At 40.3% G+C, this 17,605-nt stretch overlaps 1 protein-coding gene across 5 annotated transcripts in view; it reads right to left on the reverse strand.

Moving 5' to 3' along the window:
• sgip1a (SH3GL interacting endocytic adaptor 1a) overlaps positions 1-17,605 on the reverse strand; it is a gene marked incomplete at its 5' end in the record, with an annotated part of 58,000 nt that overhangs the window by 15,348 nt on the left and 25,047 nt on the right. For 2 of the 5 annotated variants that reach the window (XM_035653578.1, XM_035653576.1), the window contains 14 exon segments: positions 52-173; positions 1,238-2,017; positions 2,211-2,285; positions 2,924-3,004; positions 4,194-4,279; positions 5,518-5,602; positions 5,695-5,716; positions 7,068-7,079; positions 8,771-8,779; positions 11,235-11,413; positions 12,472-12,535; positions 13,004-13,066; positions 13,530-13,554; positions 14,342-14,405. In XM_035653578.1, coding sequence (XP_035509471.1) covers positions 52-173; positions 1,238-2,017; positions 2,211-2,285; positions 2,924-3,004; positions 4,194-4,279; positions 5,518-5,602; positions 5,695-5,716; positions 7,068-7,079; positions 8,771-8,779; positions 11,235-11,413; positions 12,472-12,535; positions 13,004-13,066; positions 13,530-13,554; positions 14,342-14,405 — 1,667 coding nt within the window. 5 annotated transcript variants of the gene reach the window in all.

Below are 17,605 nucleotides of genomic sequence, written 5' to 3' on the forward strand. Positions count from 1 at the left end.
TATACAAAAACACAACCATATCAATTAGAAGTGAGAATTTGATATACTTACCACATCTCCAACAGTGGGTTTCCCTGGAGGAAGTTTGGGCCGTGAAGGGGGGCGAGGTGGAGGTGGTGGTGGGGTGGGGCTGACTGAAGAAGGAGTGGCAGGTCGCACCGGAGAGGAGGAACCTGCAGAGTGTAACAGAAACATATGGGGATCAGTTAATAAAACTGCAATTAAAAACTGCTAAAAATGCTTCACAGTGTGGAACAGTATGTAAGGTGATAGATGCAGGACATGCAAGCATTTTTCTAACATTTTAATGCATACAATGTAATAATTTAGTATAAACAAGGGATGTATGTAGTTTCAGTTATAACATAAATTTGATTTTCATTTTAACAAAACATACAAACTAAAGTTTATATATTATTGTTTCATTTCAGTTTACAGACAACCTCTTATTTTAGACGCCTTGGGTATCTGTTACCACTGACTGTTAGGAGTTTCCTAGACCTGCAATTATTTCTTCTTCTCAGCTAATAAGTCACACACTTTCTTCTGTGAAGTACTGGCCTAAATTTTAATTTAAATGTGTTCTGCCTAGCATTGAGACTACTTCTTCACATAATGTATTCTGTCCATTGCTCATTAAAATTTAACAGAAAAGATTTTTGTTTCCTGCATAATGGACAGCTGAAATGATCATACATTTAAAGGTAGAGGTATTTCGATTTAGTGATACTGCTTGACAACTTTTACAGAAGACAGCGTATGTGCAATATAAATGAAAATGTTCCAAAGTGAAGTCTGGCCTTGAACTACGAGTCAGTCAGAACAACAATCTCTGCTAATGCAACATAATTCCGCAGTAAAATGGTGGTGTGCATCCAACCGGGCCAAAACATGACCTCTTTTCCAGGGATAAAAATACAGAAACACAGTTCAGTTTGTGCAAGTTTCACAACAAAGATGGTGCAATCAACTGAAAGGAAATTTTCAGATGCGCGTAATGCTGGAAATACAATCCCTTCTAAACTCCAGTCAAAACAATTGATGCTATCGTTATTACAAGTCACCTGACTAGTATGATGACCTAGAAACTGTCTCTGTGTTTTCACAATTCCATTTGTGTGAGTGTGACAATCAATCACTGTCCTCTGGAGTTATTTCCATGTTTCCATTATGTCTGAGCTCTAAAGAAACCTGTCCTCTATAACCCATATCCCACTTAAATTAATGGACTATTCACCGCTATTCGTGCCACCAGCTCCAGATGTGGGACCCGGTGACGACACCACAGCCCGGTATGTGGGGGGAGGAGGTGGGGGAGGTGTACTCCGGCTCCCCTGGCTAGCATCGTTGGGCGAGGTGACTGTTTCACCTCCGTCCTCTTTGGGTTGGGGGGCGTCTGTGTTCTTGGACTGCTCCTCTTGAGACAGGACAAGAGGTGGTGGGACGGGGCTTGCTGCAGGTTCCTCAGCAGGAGGAGTCACCGCTGGAGGGGTCCTTGCTTTGGGAGCAGGGGCTGGTGGGATGCTGGCTGGGGAGTCAAGAGGAGGGGGAGAGGAAGCGGGAGGAGACGCAAGCTCCTTTGGTGGTGCAGGCGGTGGAGATGTGGCGAGTGTGAGAGGATTTCGGTCCTCAGGTGTAGGAGGACCTGAGTGGACAGGAGGTGCAGCAGGCTCCTCTGAGGGAGGTGGGGAGGTTGGTAGAGGGGGCACAGGTTCTTCTTTTGGGGGAGGGGAGGTAGGGAGAGGTGGTGCAGGGTCTTCTGGAGGAGGTGGTGATGTAGGTAAGGGCGGGGCAGGAGATTCAGGTGGAGGCGGGGAGGCTGGTAGTGGAGGTGCAGATTCCTCTGGTAGAGGCGGCCGGGCAGCAGATTCTTCACTGAAGCAGACCCACGTTTCACCTGTATCCTCGCCAGCAGGGGGAGCCTGTTCTGGTCCAAAAATGTTGTCCAAGTCAGCTATTGAGGGCTTTCTGGTGGAGCCGTCTACTTCTGTTGACACTTCTGAAACACAGACAAGCACTGACCAATCAAAGGCCATGTTTGCAGGGGTGCTCAGTATGTTTACACACAGAGATAAAACATGACAGACAGACAGAGAAAGTTAGAGACACAAAGTTGGAGATAAAGAAGATCAAATGTAAAAGTTTGTTTTATCCTGAGGTGACATTGTGATATAACAGGAGGCAGAAATAGATAAAAAAAGACTTCTTACCAGCGTCTTCTGTAGAGGGAGGGCCAGTCGACGGGGGCGAGGTCGGAACATTCTTGGGTGGGAGTGGAGGTGGAGCTGCAATAAAATGATCAAGGCAACAATGAATGGTCCTATAACAGGTAACTCCAGGAGATTAGTGCCTAATGAACGATGGGTGGTTATTGATTAGGCAATGTTTGTATGAACTGAATGGACTTTTCACGTCACTGATGGTGGGCTGCATACAATGCAAAAAAAAAGTAGTTTCATGGTTTAGCCTTTAACACACAAATTACTGATACATCCATACATGACAATTATTATAATACCTGCCAAACACAAGCACAACAACTTGAGAAGGAATCAGCCTACAAATCATCAACCATGCAGCACGGTACATTCAGTCAAAATCATGCCAAATGCGAGAAGAAGGCAGCGACAGAGGATAGGTTGGTGCATTATGGCAGACAGGTAGTGAAAGCTCCCATCTAATAAACTACAACAAACACTGAATCATGTGGTGAAATGGCTGACGAAATGAAACAGGTTACAGCTGGCTGTTTTTAAAGAGAAGCAGAGTGTTATTGCCACACTGATGTTTGATGGGGTCAGTTCGCAGGTCTGTCTGTTAGTCGGATGATGAGGGGTTTCATGGGGTGAGTTGATGGAGCTGTGCAGTCATTCCAAGGAGAAGAGGAGGTGTGGCACAATATACAGGCAACTATAAAACTTACTTCCTGCAGGGAAGGATCTTGTCAAAGAAGATTCAGGCTCTGACAGAGGAACTGCCCACGCATCGGACTCAGACAGAACCACTAATTTTAGGGGGGGACAGAAGAGGCCAAGTCAGGGGCATTACAACCAAACACACTTGAGGGGTTCTGATTCTTTGGGGGTTAAAAAAAGTCATAGGTCTAAGAGGGGAACAACACAGATCAGCATGTCAATAAAATCTTTCATTAGAGTAAACAGATTCCCAGCCTCAGTGGCAGACTGCAAGTCAGTATGTGTTGTAACACTAGAACACCTAGAATGTTTTTCCTTGCCAAGTGAATTTTAGTGCTGCTATGATAGTGGAATACAGGGTTGAGCACAAGATGCTGACATCTGAAGACATGACTACAACCCTGTTCACTCAAACTGAAGAGGCAGAATAAAAACTGGGCACAGAGGTGACCAAGACAGCCACACAAACAACATAAAAACCGATGTGCAACAGCTGCTGCTCGACAAATCTGTCCACTTATGACTTGTCAACACTTTTTTTTTTTATCTGCCAGTATCATAGCATTATCATTTTAGGAATTCAGCATAGTATTGATACAATTCCCACCACAAGCAAGCACTTGGCGACAGTGGCTAGGAAAAAGGCATGCTGCTTATACAGTATCGTGTAAAGATAAAACCATAGTGAGTTTGGAAGTAAAAAGTTTCCAGTGTCACACACAGAGTTGTTGTTTTTTTAGTCAGAATAAATGTATAAAGGGAATTTGTGTCAGGTTAATGTTAGTTAAGCCTGACATGGCAGTTGCGTAACAGCTAAGAGCTCTCCCACAGCATGTGCCTCTAAGTCCTACTGGATTGGATGAGAACTGGTGACAGCAGAATCTGAATATTAACTAGCTGCGCTGTGCACATGAACATGACCTCCCAGTGCCAATTTAAACTTTGACCTTAGCAAAGACAGATGGAGTGAATCCACTACTGCACAGTGAGCCTGAGGGAAGAACAACAATGTTAGAGAAATAGGTGAGAGGGAGGGGGAGAGAGGAAGAGAGAGTGTATCTGCTATGACAGCCAAACAGGGCTTAGCTGGCAGCCTTAAAGAGACAATAAGTATGTGTTCAGAAAGCCTCTCTCATTGTGTTGCTCACATTATGACACAACGACAACAGTGGTAACAACCATCAACACAAACATATTCCAAGAACCAAGACAGACACAAAAACAAAGACAAATGTGTAAAGAGACACAGAGTGACAAAGAAACAGGGAGGAGGGTTACCTTCAGTTTTTGGATCTCCAAAGGGGGTTTCCAGAGGAGGCCCAAATAAGGCTGTGGTGTCTTCAGAGACAGGTATTTGTTGACTGCTGCAACAGACATGAAATATAAAGTAAAAATGTATTTATATAAGATAAAATAAGAAAAGAGGTTGTGTGACACAGGAAGTAATTTTAGGACTAGCTACACTGTGCATGAAGTTACTAAACAGTAATAGAGAATCAAAAAGTACCAACATGTTTAAGAAAACAAATGCAGATGTAACTAAAACAATATACATGTTTTTCTATCTGATGTTGTCTTAAGTGTTCGTGGATTTTATGAATGGCTGTGTATTTAAATGTAGAACGTAGCTACATTGTAATTATTAGTAGTTTATTGTATTCACATTATATGGGGTTCCAGGGGAACAACAAATATATGTAGACCAATAAGTATGAATACAACTATAAACACTTATGCATTCATACTAGAAGAGTATGTTTTTAAATCCCCACAGCACACAGAGCATCACAGTGTTTTGGGGTATATAAACACAGCTCTGAAGATTCACTAAAGCCTCAAGCAAAATAAACCCTTTTTTTTTTACTCAAACTTCTTATGTTTGGATGGCAGATGTTTGGCAAAATCTTGTAGTGTTCATCAGCCATTATGTTACAAGCACCATGATTGACTGAGCAACATTTATTGCTGTTCTAAACTTGATTAACTTCAGTTAATACTTAGGTAATCACAGTAAGGGTTCCTGCTCAATGAAAACCAGCTAGACAGCTGCAGCGATGTTAAAAAGACTTGCGTCAAATGCAGAACGTTGCAAGGTCCATAAAGGTGTTGCTCCACTTGTCGATGTGACATAAATCCCCTATCCATCACACCATGACAGGCTTAATGACGCTTGATGGTGACATTTGAAAACTCACAAATTGGCCCAAAATTTGACACCTTTCAAAAACGAATATGACGAGCTACATGTAACATTTTAACACCCATAAATGAGTACATTTTGAAATATTACTATAATTACTGTAATCTGCCGAGAACATTACCATTATTAATCACTTCCATCTCAGTTTCAGCAAAAAGAATGCATTGTACAGCAAATCTACTACACAGCATCTGTTAATGATAAAACCAGATACAGCTTTTTTTAAAACAGTGAATGGTTGAACAAGTAAAAAAGCTTTTTTCTTTTTTTGTTAAATTTTAAGGTGTAAAAGTATAACATAATGACACAAGACAGGAGAAGGGACCTGCAGTGACACATACAGTATGATACATTTATTGAAGTACCTTTACATTAGGTGGCAGGAAACAGTGAGGTACATACCTGGGGGGCTGTGGTGCTGGAGCTGGTGTGGGGGCCACAGTGGGTACAGTAGGGACGATGCGTCTCGGTCTGGCAATCTCCTCACCTGGAACCATAATTAAATCCGTTTACGACTCTCGCATCACACCATCATTAAAAGAGAACCTGGCCTGGACGTGCAAGGAGACTGATACTTACTGGATGTGTTCCTTTTCAAACCCTGTAACATGAAAAAAATGACAGTAAAATTTAACTACTCAAAGACATAAAACCTAAAAATGTCAACAGCAAAGAGTCACTAACAAGTACAATGTGGCATCAATTATAATAACATGCGTCTATTATGCTACCATACTACAGAGCCCCCCTTACAAAATGTAAAATATAAAATACAATACGGCATCTACCTTTTCTTTTAATAATGAAACACAAGAACAATGTTGTAGGCTGTACACTAGTGAAGGTCAGAGGATAAACTCCAGCCTCAGGTTGACTTAATCTGATGAGACCTACCAGCTGTCTGTGCCCCAACCCTGAGACAGAGAGGCCACCCCCACATTGAAATACTTTTTGCAGTCGTTAGGTATGTCCAGAATAAAATTCTTAACTGTAAATAGTTTCATTTTAGTGATGACATTATCAAAGTCTTCCTTGTGTAACTACAGAACATATTCACACGGATTGCAAATCCAGAATTGGAATAGGCTAATGCTGACCCGCATGACAGTAATCACTTTGATAATTATGTCACAAGACACTTCTCAGCAGCTGTTGTATATCAGATGAAACAGCAAAAATATCTGCTGTTATGGATACGGTTTAAATCAAGAGGAGTAAGTTACTCCAATAAATAGCAACAAAATTCAATAATAATATTGTTAGTATCAGGTTAGAAAATGGCAACTTGGTGAACTGCTGCTGCTGCAGTAGAAATATTGGAAAGCTTTCAAAACATGCTTTTGAAGTCAAGAAGCCCCTGGTACCAGCGCAGGTGTGAGGCTGAGCGTAAGAAAGTTAAAAGAGAAATGAGTTTTATTGTTGGAGAAGCAACAGCACAATAATATTGCACCTTTGGCTGTGATCTTAAACACCCGTGTGAATATGAGCGCATGTATGAATTCACCATGAGAGTGGCACAAGAGGCCAAGAAAGGCAGAGAGCAGATAAGGAGAGAGAGGGAGGGACGGGGGAGAGACGGGAGCAGATGAGATGAGAAGACACGGCGATGGGGAGTGACTGAAGTAAGACATCAAAGGGTCCAGCTGTCAAAAGTGCAAATTTCCCCCCGCTACAGAGACCAAGCATGAAGCCATTCAAGATGAAAAACAAGTGCAATCAAGTAATCTTGAGAATGTTGGGGGGAAAAAAATTATATTTATTTATATGTTTAAATATGACTGTCAAAACAAATTAGATAACAATTTTGACCCATCGGCTCAGCCACTGAACCCACCTACGGTATTGTCTGTCTTATTTGACCAACTCCAAGGACAAGGTTAGAGCAAAAGAAAGGGTACAAGAAGCATGTGGCAACATTTTACCCCAGGGAGACGGAAGAAAAGGACACTTACCGGACTACGTCTCTGTGACCAGCAAAAAGGAAGAGAGAAGAGATACCTGGTCAGAGAGTGACAAATCAGTAAAGCAGACATCATATGCACCAGGAGAAGAAGAATGCTGGCCTTGTCGGTCAGATTTGGGGATAAGGATGATACCATGGCCATGGAGAGGGACGTTATGTGATCATGTGCCTTGGATTTTATGAGAAATTGCTAGTAGTATGTAGAGGATCTTTGAGCAAAAATGCAAATAGCTCAGTAAGTCCTGGATAATAAGGGGAGTGGGTATTAAGAGACAGCTGAGGATGACTTATCCACACCGATCTATGTGTTTGTGTTCATGCCTACGTCCACGTCTTTTGTTGATGAGAAAAAACAAACTGTAGCAATTCCATGGCTTCAGATAAATGAGGATATTTGCTTGAATCTCTAATGTCATCTGTGAACCTGCTGTGACTGGACAGCATCCAAAATATCTTGTGGAGCTGTTGAAATCACTTCCCTCTCTTCCTGCCCCCGCTTTTATCTTCAACTGTCTCCAGCTCCATCCCTTTATTTGATCATTTTTGTTAAAAACCATGTCATTTTTGCAATCTAATCCTTTTGAGTTTCCTTTCATTTCCCCTTGTAGTCTCCCATCTGCCCTCTTGGTCTCTTTCATTCCTGCTGAAATCTCTCCATCTGCCTGCGTCACGTCCACCTCGCATCAACTCTCTCTCTCTCTCTTTCCCTCCCTCTCTCTCACTCTTGTGCTTGTTCCAGTTGTGCAGTGAGCCATGAGTGATTAAAGTGATGCAACAAGGGGGTGGGACATGCTGGAAGAAAGGATTCATTTCATTGGGTAAACTGGTGCAGGACACAGTGCAGCACTCTTCGTCTTAACCAATCATCCTCTCCCGGCTGTATGTAAACAGGAAGAACAACAGGAAGTGTTTAGAGTCACACACTGTGACCTTTTAGCCTCTGTAAGGGATTAACAATCACTGTTAACACAAATAGTTGTGTACAGACATGGCTGTGTTTAAAACAGGCCGCTCCAAACCACTGTGTGTCTTTTTGAAATCAGAAAATGTATAAGAATCAGAAGATTAGTTTGTTCCATTTTCGAAATTCAATATTTGATTTTGGTGCAAAGGTTATGACACATTTAATAACTGAACAGAGTCAGCTGGGCTGTAAAGTGAAAAATAAAATGAATGTCTTCCAAATTAAATTTCTGGTTGAAATGATTGTAGACAATATGACAAGGGAGGAATAATATGTGATGTAAGATGTCTTTTTTTAGTTTCTAACATTTGAACTCCAATCCTGACCTTTTCCATGCCTCCTCTACTGCTTGTAGTCTTGTTATTTGGACTGAGAACTGGAAGCTCAAGAACCAATTAAAATCAGATTTAAGATGTCTTAGTCAGCGGAAACAATTTAAAAGTCAGCGCTCTTGTTCTCCACGTAACCAGGCAAAGAAATCAACATGTGCAATACAAATGCTAAGCAGTCACACACATGCATGTACAGTAATCTGTCTATTATATAACAAACAATGAAACACACGCAAGAAGAAAGACTTGGCATTTAGAAACACTGGGCCAATCATAGAGCCTATAGTTGTTACACACTATGAGAAAACACATTTCCAAGCATTAAGAGGGATGAAAGTGTAACACTGTAACACTAAAGGATAAAAAAACACAACAGCATGCAAAGCAAAGGCTTACCGGACTCCTCTACAGAGGTTAGCACCATTAGAGGCAGCAAAGGAACGAGAGATAAGAAAGAATGGTGGAATAGTTAGAAGACAAGAGGGGAAAGCGTATTAACATTGGCAACGCAAAGCAAAGCATCTGTGGGGAGTCGCTAAATCAGCTGCAATCATTAATACAGACACATAAAGCTTGTGTAGTACTATAGCTATTCACTGAATCCAGTCGTTCCTTCATTCCTCCACCTACACATTAAACACTACTCCTCCTAACATGATGGGAGCACTGAATCGTGGCTAAGGTTTTATGTGAAATAAGCTGTTAACCTGCATCATCATGTACCGCTCACAAGCTTGTGTACATATGAATAATTCATGCAGAATATGCCAAACATTGCCGCAGAAATTAAGCTCACGCAGTCTGCTAAATAAAACACTCACAATCCAGCGATGCATAATACTTGCTGTGTGTTTTAGGTTTTTCAAAGCTGTGGTGAGAGCTTGTCAATGCAATGTCATATTTACGTGCAGGAAACCAACATCAAGAGAAAGAGCATCATAATGTAAAGTATTAGTCTCTGGGATATCAATTATATTCAAATGGCTGTGGGCTGTTCTTAACTGTGAGTCTTGTTTTTTTAAAATAAGAGCAAGTCAGGAATGTTTTAGTCTGGGGAAAAAGTATTTACTTGATTATTTCAAGGAAAAGAAAGAACTAGAAATAAGTGGAAAGAAGCAGTGTTTGCTCTTGGAGGCCTGTTAACATTTGGCCCCTCTTCCTCTTTTCATCAGACCATTTTATTGTCAGTCCACATCCAGGGTTACCCAGAGTTGCCAGGGACTGAGAGTGACTGTGTGACTCATGTAATTTATGTGTGTGGGGAAAAGCTGGGCACAAGCAAACGTGATGCTAATTTGAACTGGTAGATGTGATGGCGGAAGTTGCATAACCACAACTACAGGCCAGTAATTCCAATGTCATGATTTAGGGTAACATTCAGGTGACTTGACTGCATTATATGAATTTCAAAAGGATGTTAGGAAAAAGGTATCAACATCCACACATCCACACAAAAAAAAAAAGAAGAGATTCAACTTATGTGTATTTTCAACATAAATTAATCTGTTGTTGTCATTTGCTTAATAAAATGTCAGGAAATAGTGAAAAATACACACAATTTCCTTGAGTCAAAGGTGATATCTTCAAAGTGCTTGTTTTCACCAACCAAAAGTCTAAAACTTAAAGATATCCAATTCAGACTGACAGAAAACTGAGAAAGGAAGCAATTTTTTTGATTTAAGAAGCTGGAACAAGCAAATGCTTAATTGCTAATTCAATTCCATTAATACATAAACAAAATTCATTCAGATTCATTTTCTGTTGATCGACTAATTGGTTCAGAGTCATATTTGTGAGGAAAAAAAACTTGGTAAAAACAACCAATGTCTCCTATCAATAGCGCATGTGCTCACAACCATTATCAGCCATGTAAAGACCTTCACACCTGATCAGGTTAACAGAGCCAGTGGGTGAACACAGGATAACTGGATTAAATTATTAAGTCCAGAAGCTCAAATGACCACCAGCAATCTCACTGTACAGCAGACCGACACATGGGTTCATTGTGCCCACTTTCCTACCTAAATTATTTAAGGCGGACACCCAAGCTAACTGTCCTCACTGACAAACATAGGACATGTGGGTAGAAGCAAGAAAGGCAGGGTCCCGACGCTAATTACAGGCCATCTAAAGGGGATTTGTGCTTGAATTTGGACTCATTGACTCAAACAAGAGCTTTACACGCTGCTATTTGGCAGCGGTACGTCGTCAGATGGTTTCTCTTGTGATGGGACATCTGCCTAGTGTTAAACTACACCGGACTAAACACTGAGGACACTGACAGCACTGACCAAGTATTACAAGCATCACAAATGAACTATATGGAATTCAGATTACCCTATAAACCTGACCTCACTCATTACAGGGACATGGATTGTGATTTCAGTGTAGATAGTACATACACACATATTGCATACTGGCTCATTAAAACAAACTACTTCTGTTGTCATGTAGAGACCCAAGACAAGTGAAGCAGTGACACGTTTAGAGTTTCAATCAACACTTAAAACAAAACGGTGGTGGAATAAAAGAATATACTGAAGAGAGATAGTAGCTCAGTAGATACCAGCACACACAAGAGTACGGCATGTGCTGTACAACATGTAGTATTTCAGCGTGGAAAAATCATCAGTATATAAGATAGCAACGCAAATCAAACAAAGACAACGCAAGAACAAACATACATGCACGTCCATTTCTGTGCATAAAAAAATATCTACATATTAAAAGGCAGTAAAAGAGGATGAAGATAAGCAGCAGGAGTGATTTGCACATACACATTATAACCATCCAGACCAATACACAGCTGCCTGTTAATGACAGCTGGCACTGAGAGGGCGATGACGTCGGGGCTACTCACCATAGGAGACGGGGACAGGGCTATGTTGCCTATGGAGGCTTTGAGCTCGTCGACCGAGGGCACCGACACTACACGATTGGCCGGCAGCGGTTTGATCTTGATTTTGAATTTTTTCCTGTGGTCCTCCTCTTCTTCCGACTCATCAGAGGAAAAGAAGTGGGGCTTTTTGGTGATAGGCGGTATTGCAGTGTCAAGGAAAGCAAAGTTCTCTGCCTTAAACAGTCCAGGACATTTCACTGAAAATATTGTACAGGCGACTATGTGATTGTGTCAGGGCTACCAAACTCAGGAAATACATCCCTGGTGAAACTAGCCTTATTCCCTGGGTGACTGCCAAAATCTAAAATAATCTCTATAAAACTTTTAATAAAACCATAAACCATTTAATGTTGTCGTGTTTCAATTATTGTCTTTCTGCTCTAGAAAGCAACAGTAACCTTTCTGCATGGCTGATTAAGTGGAGGATGAGATACCAATTTAAACCTAAAAATTACTTTTAGATTGAGTGACAAGTAATGCATTTCTAGCAACGACCCACTACAAATACTGGATCAAATTTGGTGCATGCCTGCCCACAAGATGAAGGCGCGTGTCCCTTTAAAATCAGATGCAATTTTCAACCTACTGAGGTGGTAATTGCAAAGTGATGAATATAGTATCACCGTCATAACAAACAGTGACGGTGAAGAAAACAGAGCGTCACCTCTGCTCAATGAGTTGACAGTCTGGGGAATCAGCGTATTGATTACAGTGATAATTCCACGCTTTGCAAACAGGTCCTAGGGCTTCTCAAACTCTTCTCTGCACCTTCTTGTTCATGTCTGGCGCATCAATGACTCATTCTTCTGTAGCAACGTTATGTGCTGCACCTCATTACCTTTATTTAGATCTTTGTTAATTGGATGTTTTGACACGTTGTTAAGCAGTTGACGCACTTATCATCACTGTAAGTCAAGTGGCTTTTTTTTTAATATGTAGATTTCTCTGCAAAATTATATTTGATCGTAAAAATTTGTTTCCACTGATTTTGCCTCAGTAGAATTTGAGAGGGGGTGAAGTACATTCCCATGTGAATGAGACTTCCTACACAAACTACTCTGCAATCAGTGTGCACCGATTTAACAAACTGAACAATGGAAGCAAGCAATCAGTTTTTACAGAGACAAAATAACTTGGCAGAAATAAAATAAGACAAATGAATTCTGCTTAATGACAAATGAAGCAGCGCTGAGGATATCTCCCTCCTCTGACTCCTCCTCAGGTCTGATGCTGTAGCCCTCATCATCCACCTCAGGGGAATTCTGAAACATAAAAGTGAGAAGTGAGAATAAATCTCTTTAAATGTTTGTATGATGTTATCAGAAACACACATATTAGTTGTATGTGAATACAATGTTAACAGAGAACCAGCAGTGGGTCAGTTAAGCCCCAGTTAAAGTACCAACTGACATATTCAGACCATAAATATGGAGACTTCCAATCGTAAGGAATGCTAGGTTCCCTGCTTAATGAAACATGACCAAATGCATAATGACAAAGTGATAATCAGGATGTAATATGTGAGCAGTCAACTTGATTAAGTATCTGTAGCCACTGTTGACATGCTTTGTGCACAAATTTGTCAATAGCACATTGATTTTACAATAACATGGATCAATACAATAAGCTCATTCAGTTCAGATGTAAACAAAGCAGCAGTCAGTTGGTGCCGACCAAACACCGTTTAAAATCAGTGTAAAATAATAATCCTACAGTCAACTTTTACTTACATATCTGTCCCAGTCGATATCTTCATAGAAGCCATTAGGGGCCCCATTGGTCTTCTTCTGAGACTGAGAACAGAGGGACACTTTGATTAAAGTCCTACCAGATGGTGACAGTACAGTAGTTCTTGTTACTAATGAACATGCTGCAAACAGTCCCACAGTGCTGGATAATATTTCAAGATTCAAGTGTCTTCAAACTACTCTAAGACTCTGCTAATGAAAAGATAACTGAAACAGAAACACTGTCAGCCGACTGATGAGTTAAATAACAATGAATGTTATAACTAATCTAAGCTCTAGACTAATTATTCTAGAGGATAGTCTACTCTAAAAGGACTACAAACTACAGTTCAGTACCGATTCAACCTCTTGGGGATCCTGGCAAGTAAAAAGAATACAGAAAATAAATAAATAATGTACCTCACAATCACCACACTTGATTTCCTTAAGTATTATTATGTGTAGAGTGAATTGTAATTTACAAATTAATTAGTTGGCTGATATATATTAAACATTTTCTGTTACTTACACCCCCGTCTCTGTCTGGGGACCCCCTGTGAGAAAAAGATATAGAAGAGGGAAGAAAGGAGACCATAAAAGTAATTTAACACGTGGGCTCTTCGTTTTGAAATCAAGTGCTCTGCTATTTAGCTGAGCCGAAAGAGAGGTATTCAAGGAAAACCTTTTCACACCATCATACCCACACACTTATTCACTCGCAAATCACACTCTCACTGACTTCACCGCACAGAAACATCTTACAGTAAGTCTAACTGTCTCATGCTCAGATACAAATTGGCTAAACACCCCTGGAAAACTATCACGCTGACAAAGATTCTTTAAGCTGACCTTATGCAGCACTCCATAAGTGATAGATTTGGTCTGTTAAGTCTTATTTAGATCCTGCTGTATTTTCATACATCATTTCAGCTGTATGCAAACAAGCAATGTCTCAAGCACTGGATATTTAGTATGCTAAAGTATGCTTGTTATTTTATAGATCCATTATAACATGTCATACTGTCAGTTTAACAGATCCACTAATACAATACAACACACAACATACCACTGTGGCTCATAATTGACTCTAGACTCTTCAGCTGTGCAGCAGCAGCCTTACATTTATTTGACAAGACCCGTACTTAAAACTAATCCCGTAATTGTTCTTACTTATTCTAATCCTTTCATTCTTTGGCGTATGCACGACCTGCTGCCATATATCAATTTTTCTTCTCAAAATAAATTAGTCCAATTCAGAGGTTTCAGCCAGCTCTCCGCTCCATTGCACTAATATGCTCTATGTTTGGATCATAGTACACAGGAAGGGGGATCAGATCTTACGTGGAGTCATTGTCCTTCTCTTTCTTCCGTATCCCAAAGGCCTTCCTGGTACGTTTTTTCAATCCTGAGGAGGAAAAAAAGAAAGAGGAAAAGGGTGAATTACTGTATGAAGAAACACCAAAGGCATGACTAAAAGGTGGTGTCTGGGGGTGGGTTAAAGGGTATGTTCTGTCAGCTGTCCTGCATCTATCATCCTCGAGATTAAAGGTGGCGGTTTTATGTATTATTGAGTGACTGGCTGCATCACTGTGAAAGCAAACACTGTCTGTCAGAGCTAAGAATGCGTTCATGGTCATCGCAGATGGACGGACAGCCTAACAATAGTCAAGGCATCATTTTGGATTTGGAAAATTGTGCACTGTGAAAATCAATGGGGAAAGAATTTAATTTAAAACCATGGAGCACAGAGGGACCAACTGTAGGTCACACAGCTTCAACGTCAATCCATAACGCTACATACAGCATGTGAGATCCCTAATGCACTGAGCCATACGATTGCCAGTTTGAATTGCTAGACTAACTTGGAATAACTGAGGAATCCAGCAAGGCTCACTGCTCCTTCCCTCCATATCTACTGTGTAAACGACAGTATGATAAACAAGGAATCGGATCTCCAGCTGCTCTAATGGGGCTGCTCACTGACCAACAATACAATAACGATGACTTTATTGTTAAAGCAACAAGTGTGAGTGTGTGTTGGCCTTGAAAAAAAAAAGAAAAAAACTGTAGCTTTCGGAAAGAAATTCTTAAATAGAAACTCAGGACCTTGAAACAGTCATTTATTTTTCTTCTGTATTGATGCAACACTTCAGCGTCATTTTCACCTTTATTTTCTGCGGTCAACAAACTGACTAGAAGAAAATGTAGTTTACACCACAGATTTGCAGATACAGTCTTGGTTTCTGTGTTCAGCACTATCAGGGTGTACTATGAGCTGATTTAACAACAGAAGGTCACGACAAATGGTTTACACAAAAGAAGGAAGTTCAATCTCAAGTTCATTCCAGCTCTGATACATTTTCGTATATGTCATTTACTTATTTTACTATACAATTAAGCTAAAAAAAAAAAAAAATCTCAAATGCTCCTGGCTTATTCTTACCCCAGATGAAAGCCCAGTTGTCCCCCTCCATTTCTTTTCTGATATGACTCTCATTCTTCCTCGTCTTTGTCTAGTTGTGAACTCATCACATCACATCATCTCATGACCAACCAATCTCTCCTCATACCACATGCAGATGCACACTGAGCTTAAGAGCAGGAACCCGACGCTACCCATCGCTAACCCACACACACACACACAAACACGCAGACAAGGTATCATGATCCTGTTCTTGATCTGCATCTGGTACTCAAATTCAACACCAGTGACTCCGCTCATGAATTAAAGACAAATGTCATCATTGCTTGAATTTCATACAATTTCTTTAGTAAACAAATCATCATCATGCTGCAGCCAAAATGAGAAAATCGATCCAGACAGGCCTGCTGGCCATGAGGAGTCTCATCCAGAAATAATAATCCTGCTAATATACTCAACCTTGCATCATATGAATGGCCACTGCCACAGCTCAATAAGTGTCCCACTGCAGAGGAAAAACACTTACATATGGAAACAATTAAGGCACATTTTAAAAAAATACAATAGGTGTGCCCTTGTATACGCAAAGAAAGGCACACATGTCCCCGCAGCATATGCAGAGACATGAACACACCTCAAGAAACAGAGCTTTATGAATATTTATGGTCACTAGGAGATCAGGTGTTAGGAAGCAGCACCTGTTTATACAAAAGCTACCAAAGCCATTAATCAGAGAAAGAGGAAAAAAAAAGATATATACATATATTGGAATTGGAAAAGTCACAACTGTGTCCTTGAGCAAGGCACTGAATGACCAAAAACAATGCTTTTGAAAGCATCTTTTCCAGAATACTTTTCTAGGGAGAGTGCTGAAACTATCATACTGTTTGTGTGGGTGCTTGTGAGTATGTATGTGTTGTTTGGCCATTCTGTTGTATTTTACAGATACAAAGAAAAGTTGCATACTTGTGCACACATACAGACACCTCCTCACCATAACGGAGATCCAGTTTTAGTTTTTTCACCCCCAAAGCACTAAAGGTTTTATTTCCATAAATAATAAAGATGGTTTTTTTTCATTCTGTGGCTTGAGAGTTTCCCTCTCTCTGATCTCGGTGAGGCATCTGTCGGAGGTCCCAGTATGAGGACGCAGTGTGCTCTCAGCCTGCAGTGCGATATATGAAGGGAGCTTTAGTAGTTCCTTTAAAAGCTGTTCTACAAAGCCCACAAAGTTTCAACAATTACAATTACAGCTTCTACGGTTTAGTTTTGACTCTGCTGAGTCAATTCTCTCAACTGCTGCTTTAATTCTTATGTTTATGCATGTATTTTGTGTCTGATGCCATTTGGAAGCAAAATCTTTCCCCAGTTTAGTGCTACCTGTTGATGTCAAACCAACTTGAACACATTTTTAAAATACTGAATCTTGTCCGTTTTTAAACTGCACTTTCATTACAGCAGGCTGTATTTTAACAAATTTCCCTGAAGCACATTTCTTAATGCTGACATCTTGTTTCAGGCTAAAGTTGATGTCTTCAATAAATACCTTTCTATATTTCTTACCCCTCTTTTGGCCTCTCTTTTTATTTTCCTTAGGTCTGTTTCCATTCTCTGTAAATCCAGCATTGCCCCCAAGCAAGAGCTGACAGGTTTACAGCTGTGCTAATGAAAGAGAGAGTATTTTGTGTGTGTATGTGTGTGTGTATGTATGTTCAGACATGTCAGTGTGCAAAGGGCAGCTGAACCCTGGCTATAGAAAGCTGCATTACATGAGAATCTGCATTATTATTACACTTTTACTGCCTTTATCTTTTCTTTCCCTTGTTTTCTTTCTTTCCCTTTCTTTTTCTTGGCTTGAGTAGTATTTTGAGAAAATAAAAAAAACAAAAAACCTATTGGCTGATCATTCTAAGGTTTGATATTTAAATCTCTCTATATACAAACAGTTCAAATGCACTAAAAGAGAAGAGATACATTGAAATTGCATTCACACATGATTTAACTGACCAGCGTAATTTAATAACAATGACATAAATGACTTACTTTTCCATGTCTAGAGTACAGCAGGGCCTAAATCTGATTGGATGACGTTGATGTGAAAGAATACATGAATGTGTATGGCAGGGGTTAATTAACAGAGAGGGAAATAACAGAGTGTGCGGTACACACTGTTTAATGACTTA

This window comes from Morone saxatilis, unplaced genomic scaffold, assembly GCF_004916995.1.
Source record: "Morone saxatilis isolate NCDOM2014 unplaced genomic scaffold, NCSU_SB_2.0 Contig12, whole genome shotgun sequence".
In the NCBI taxonomy this organism is placed as follows: Eukaryota; Metazoa; Chordata; class Actinopteri; family Moronidae; genus Morone; species Morone saxatilis.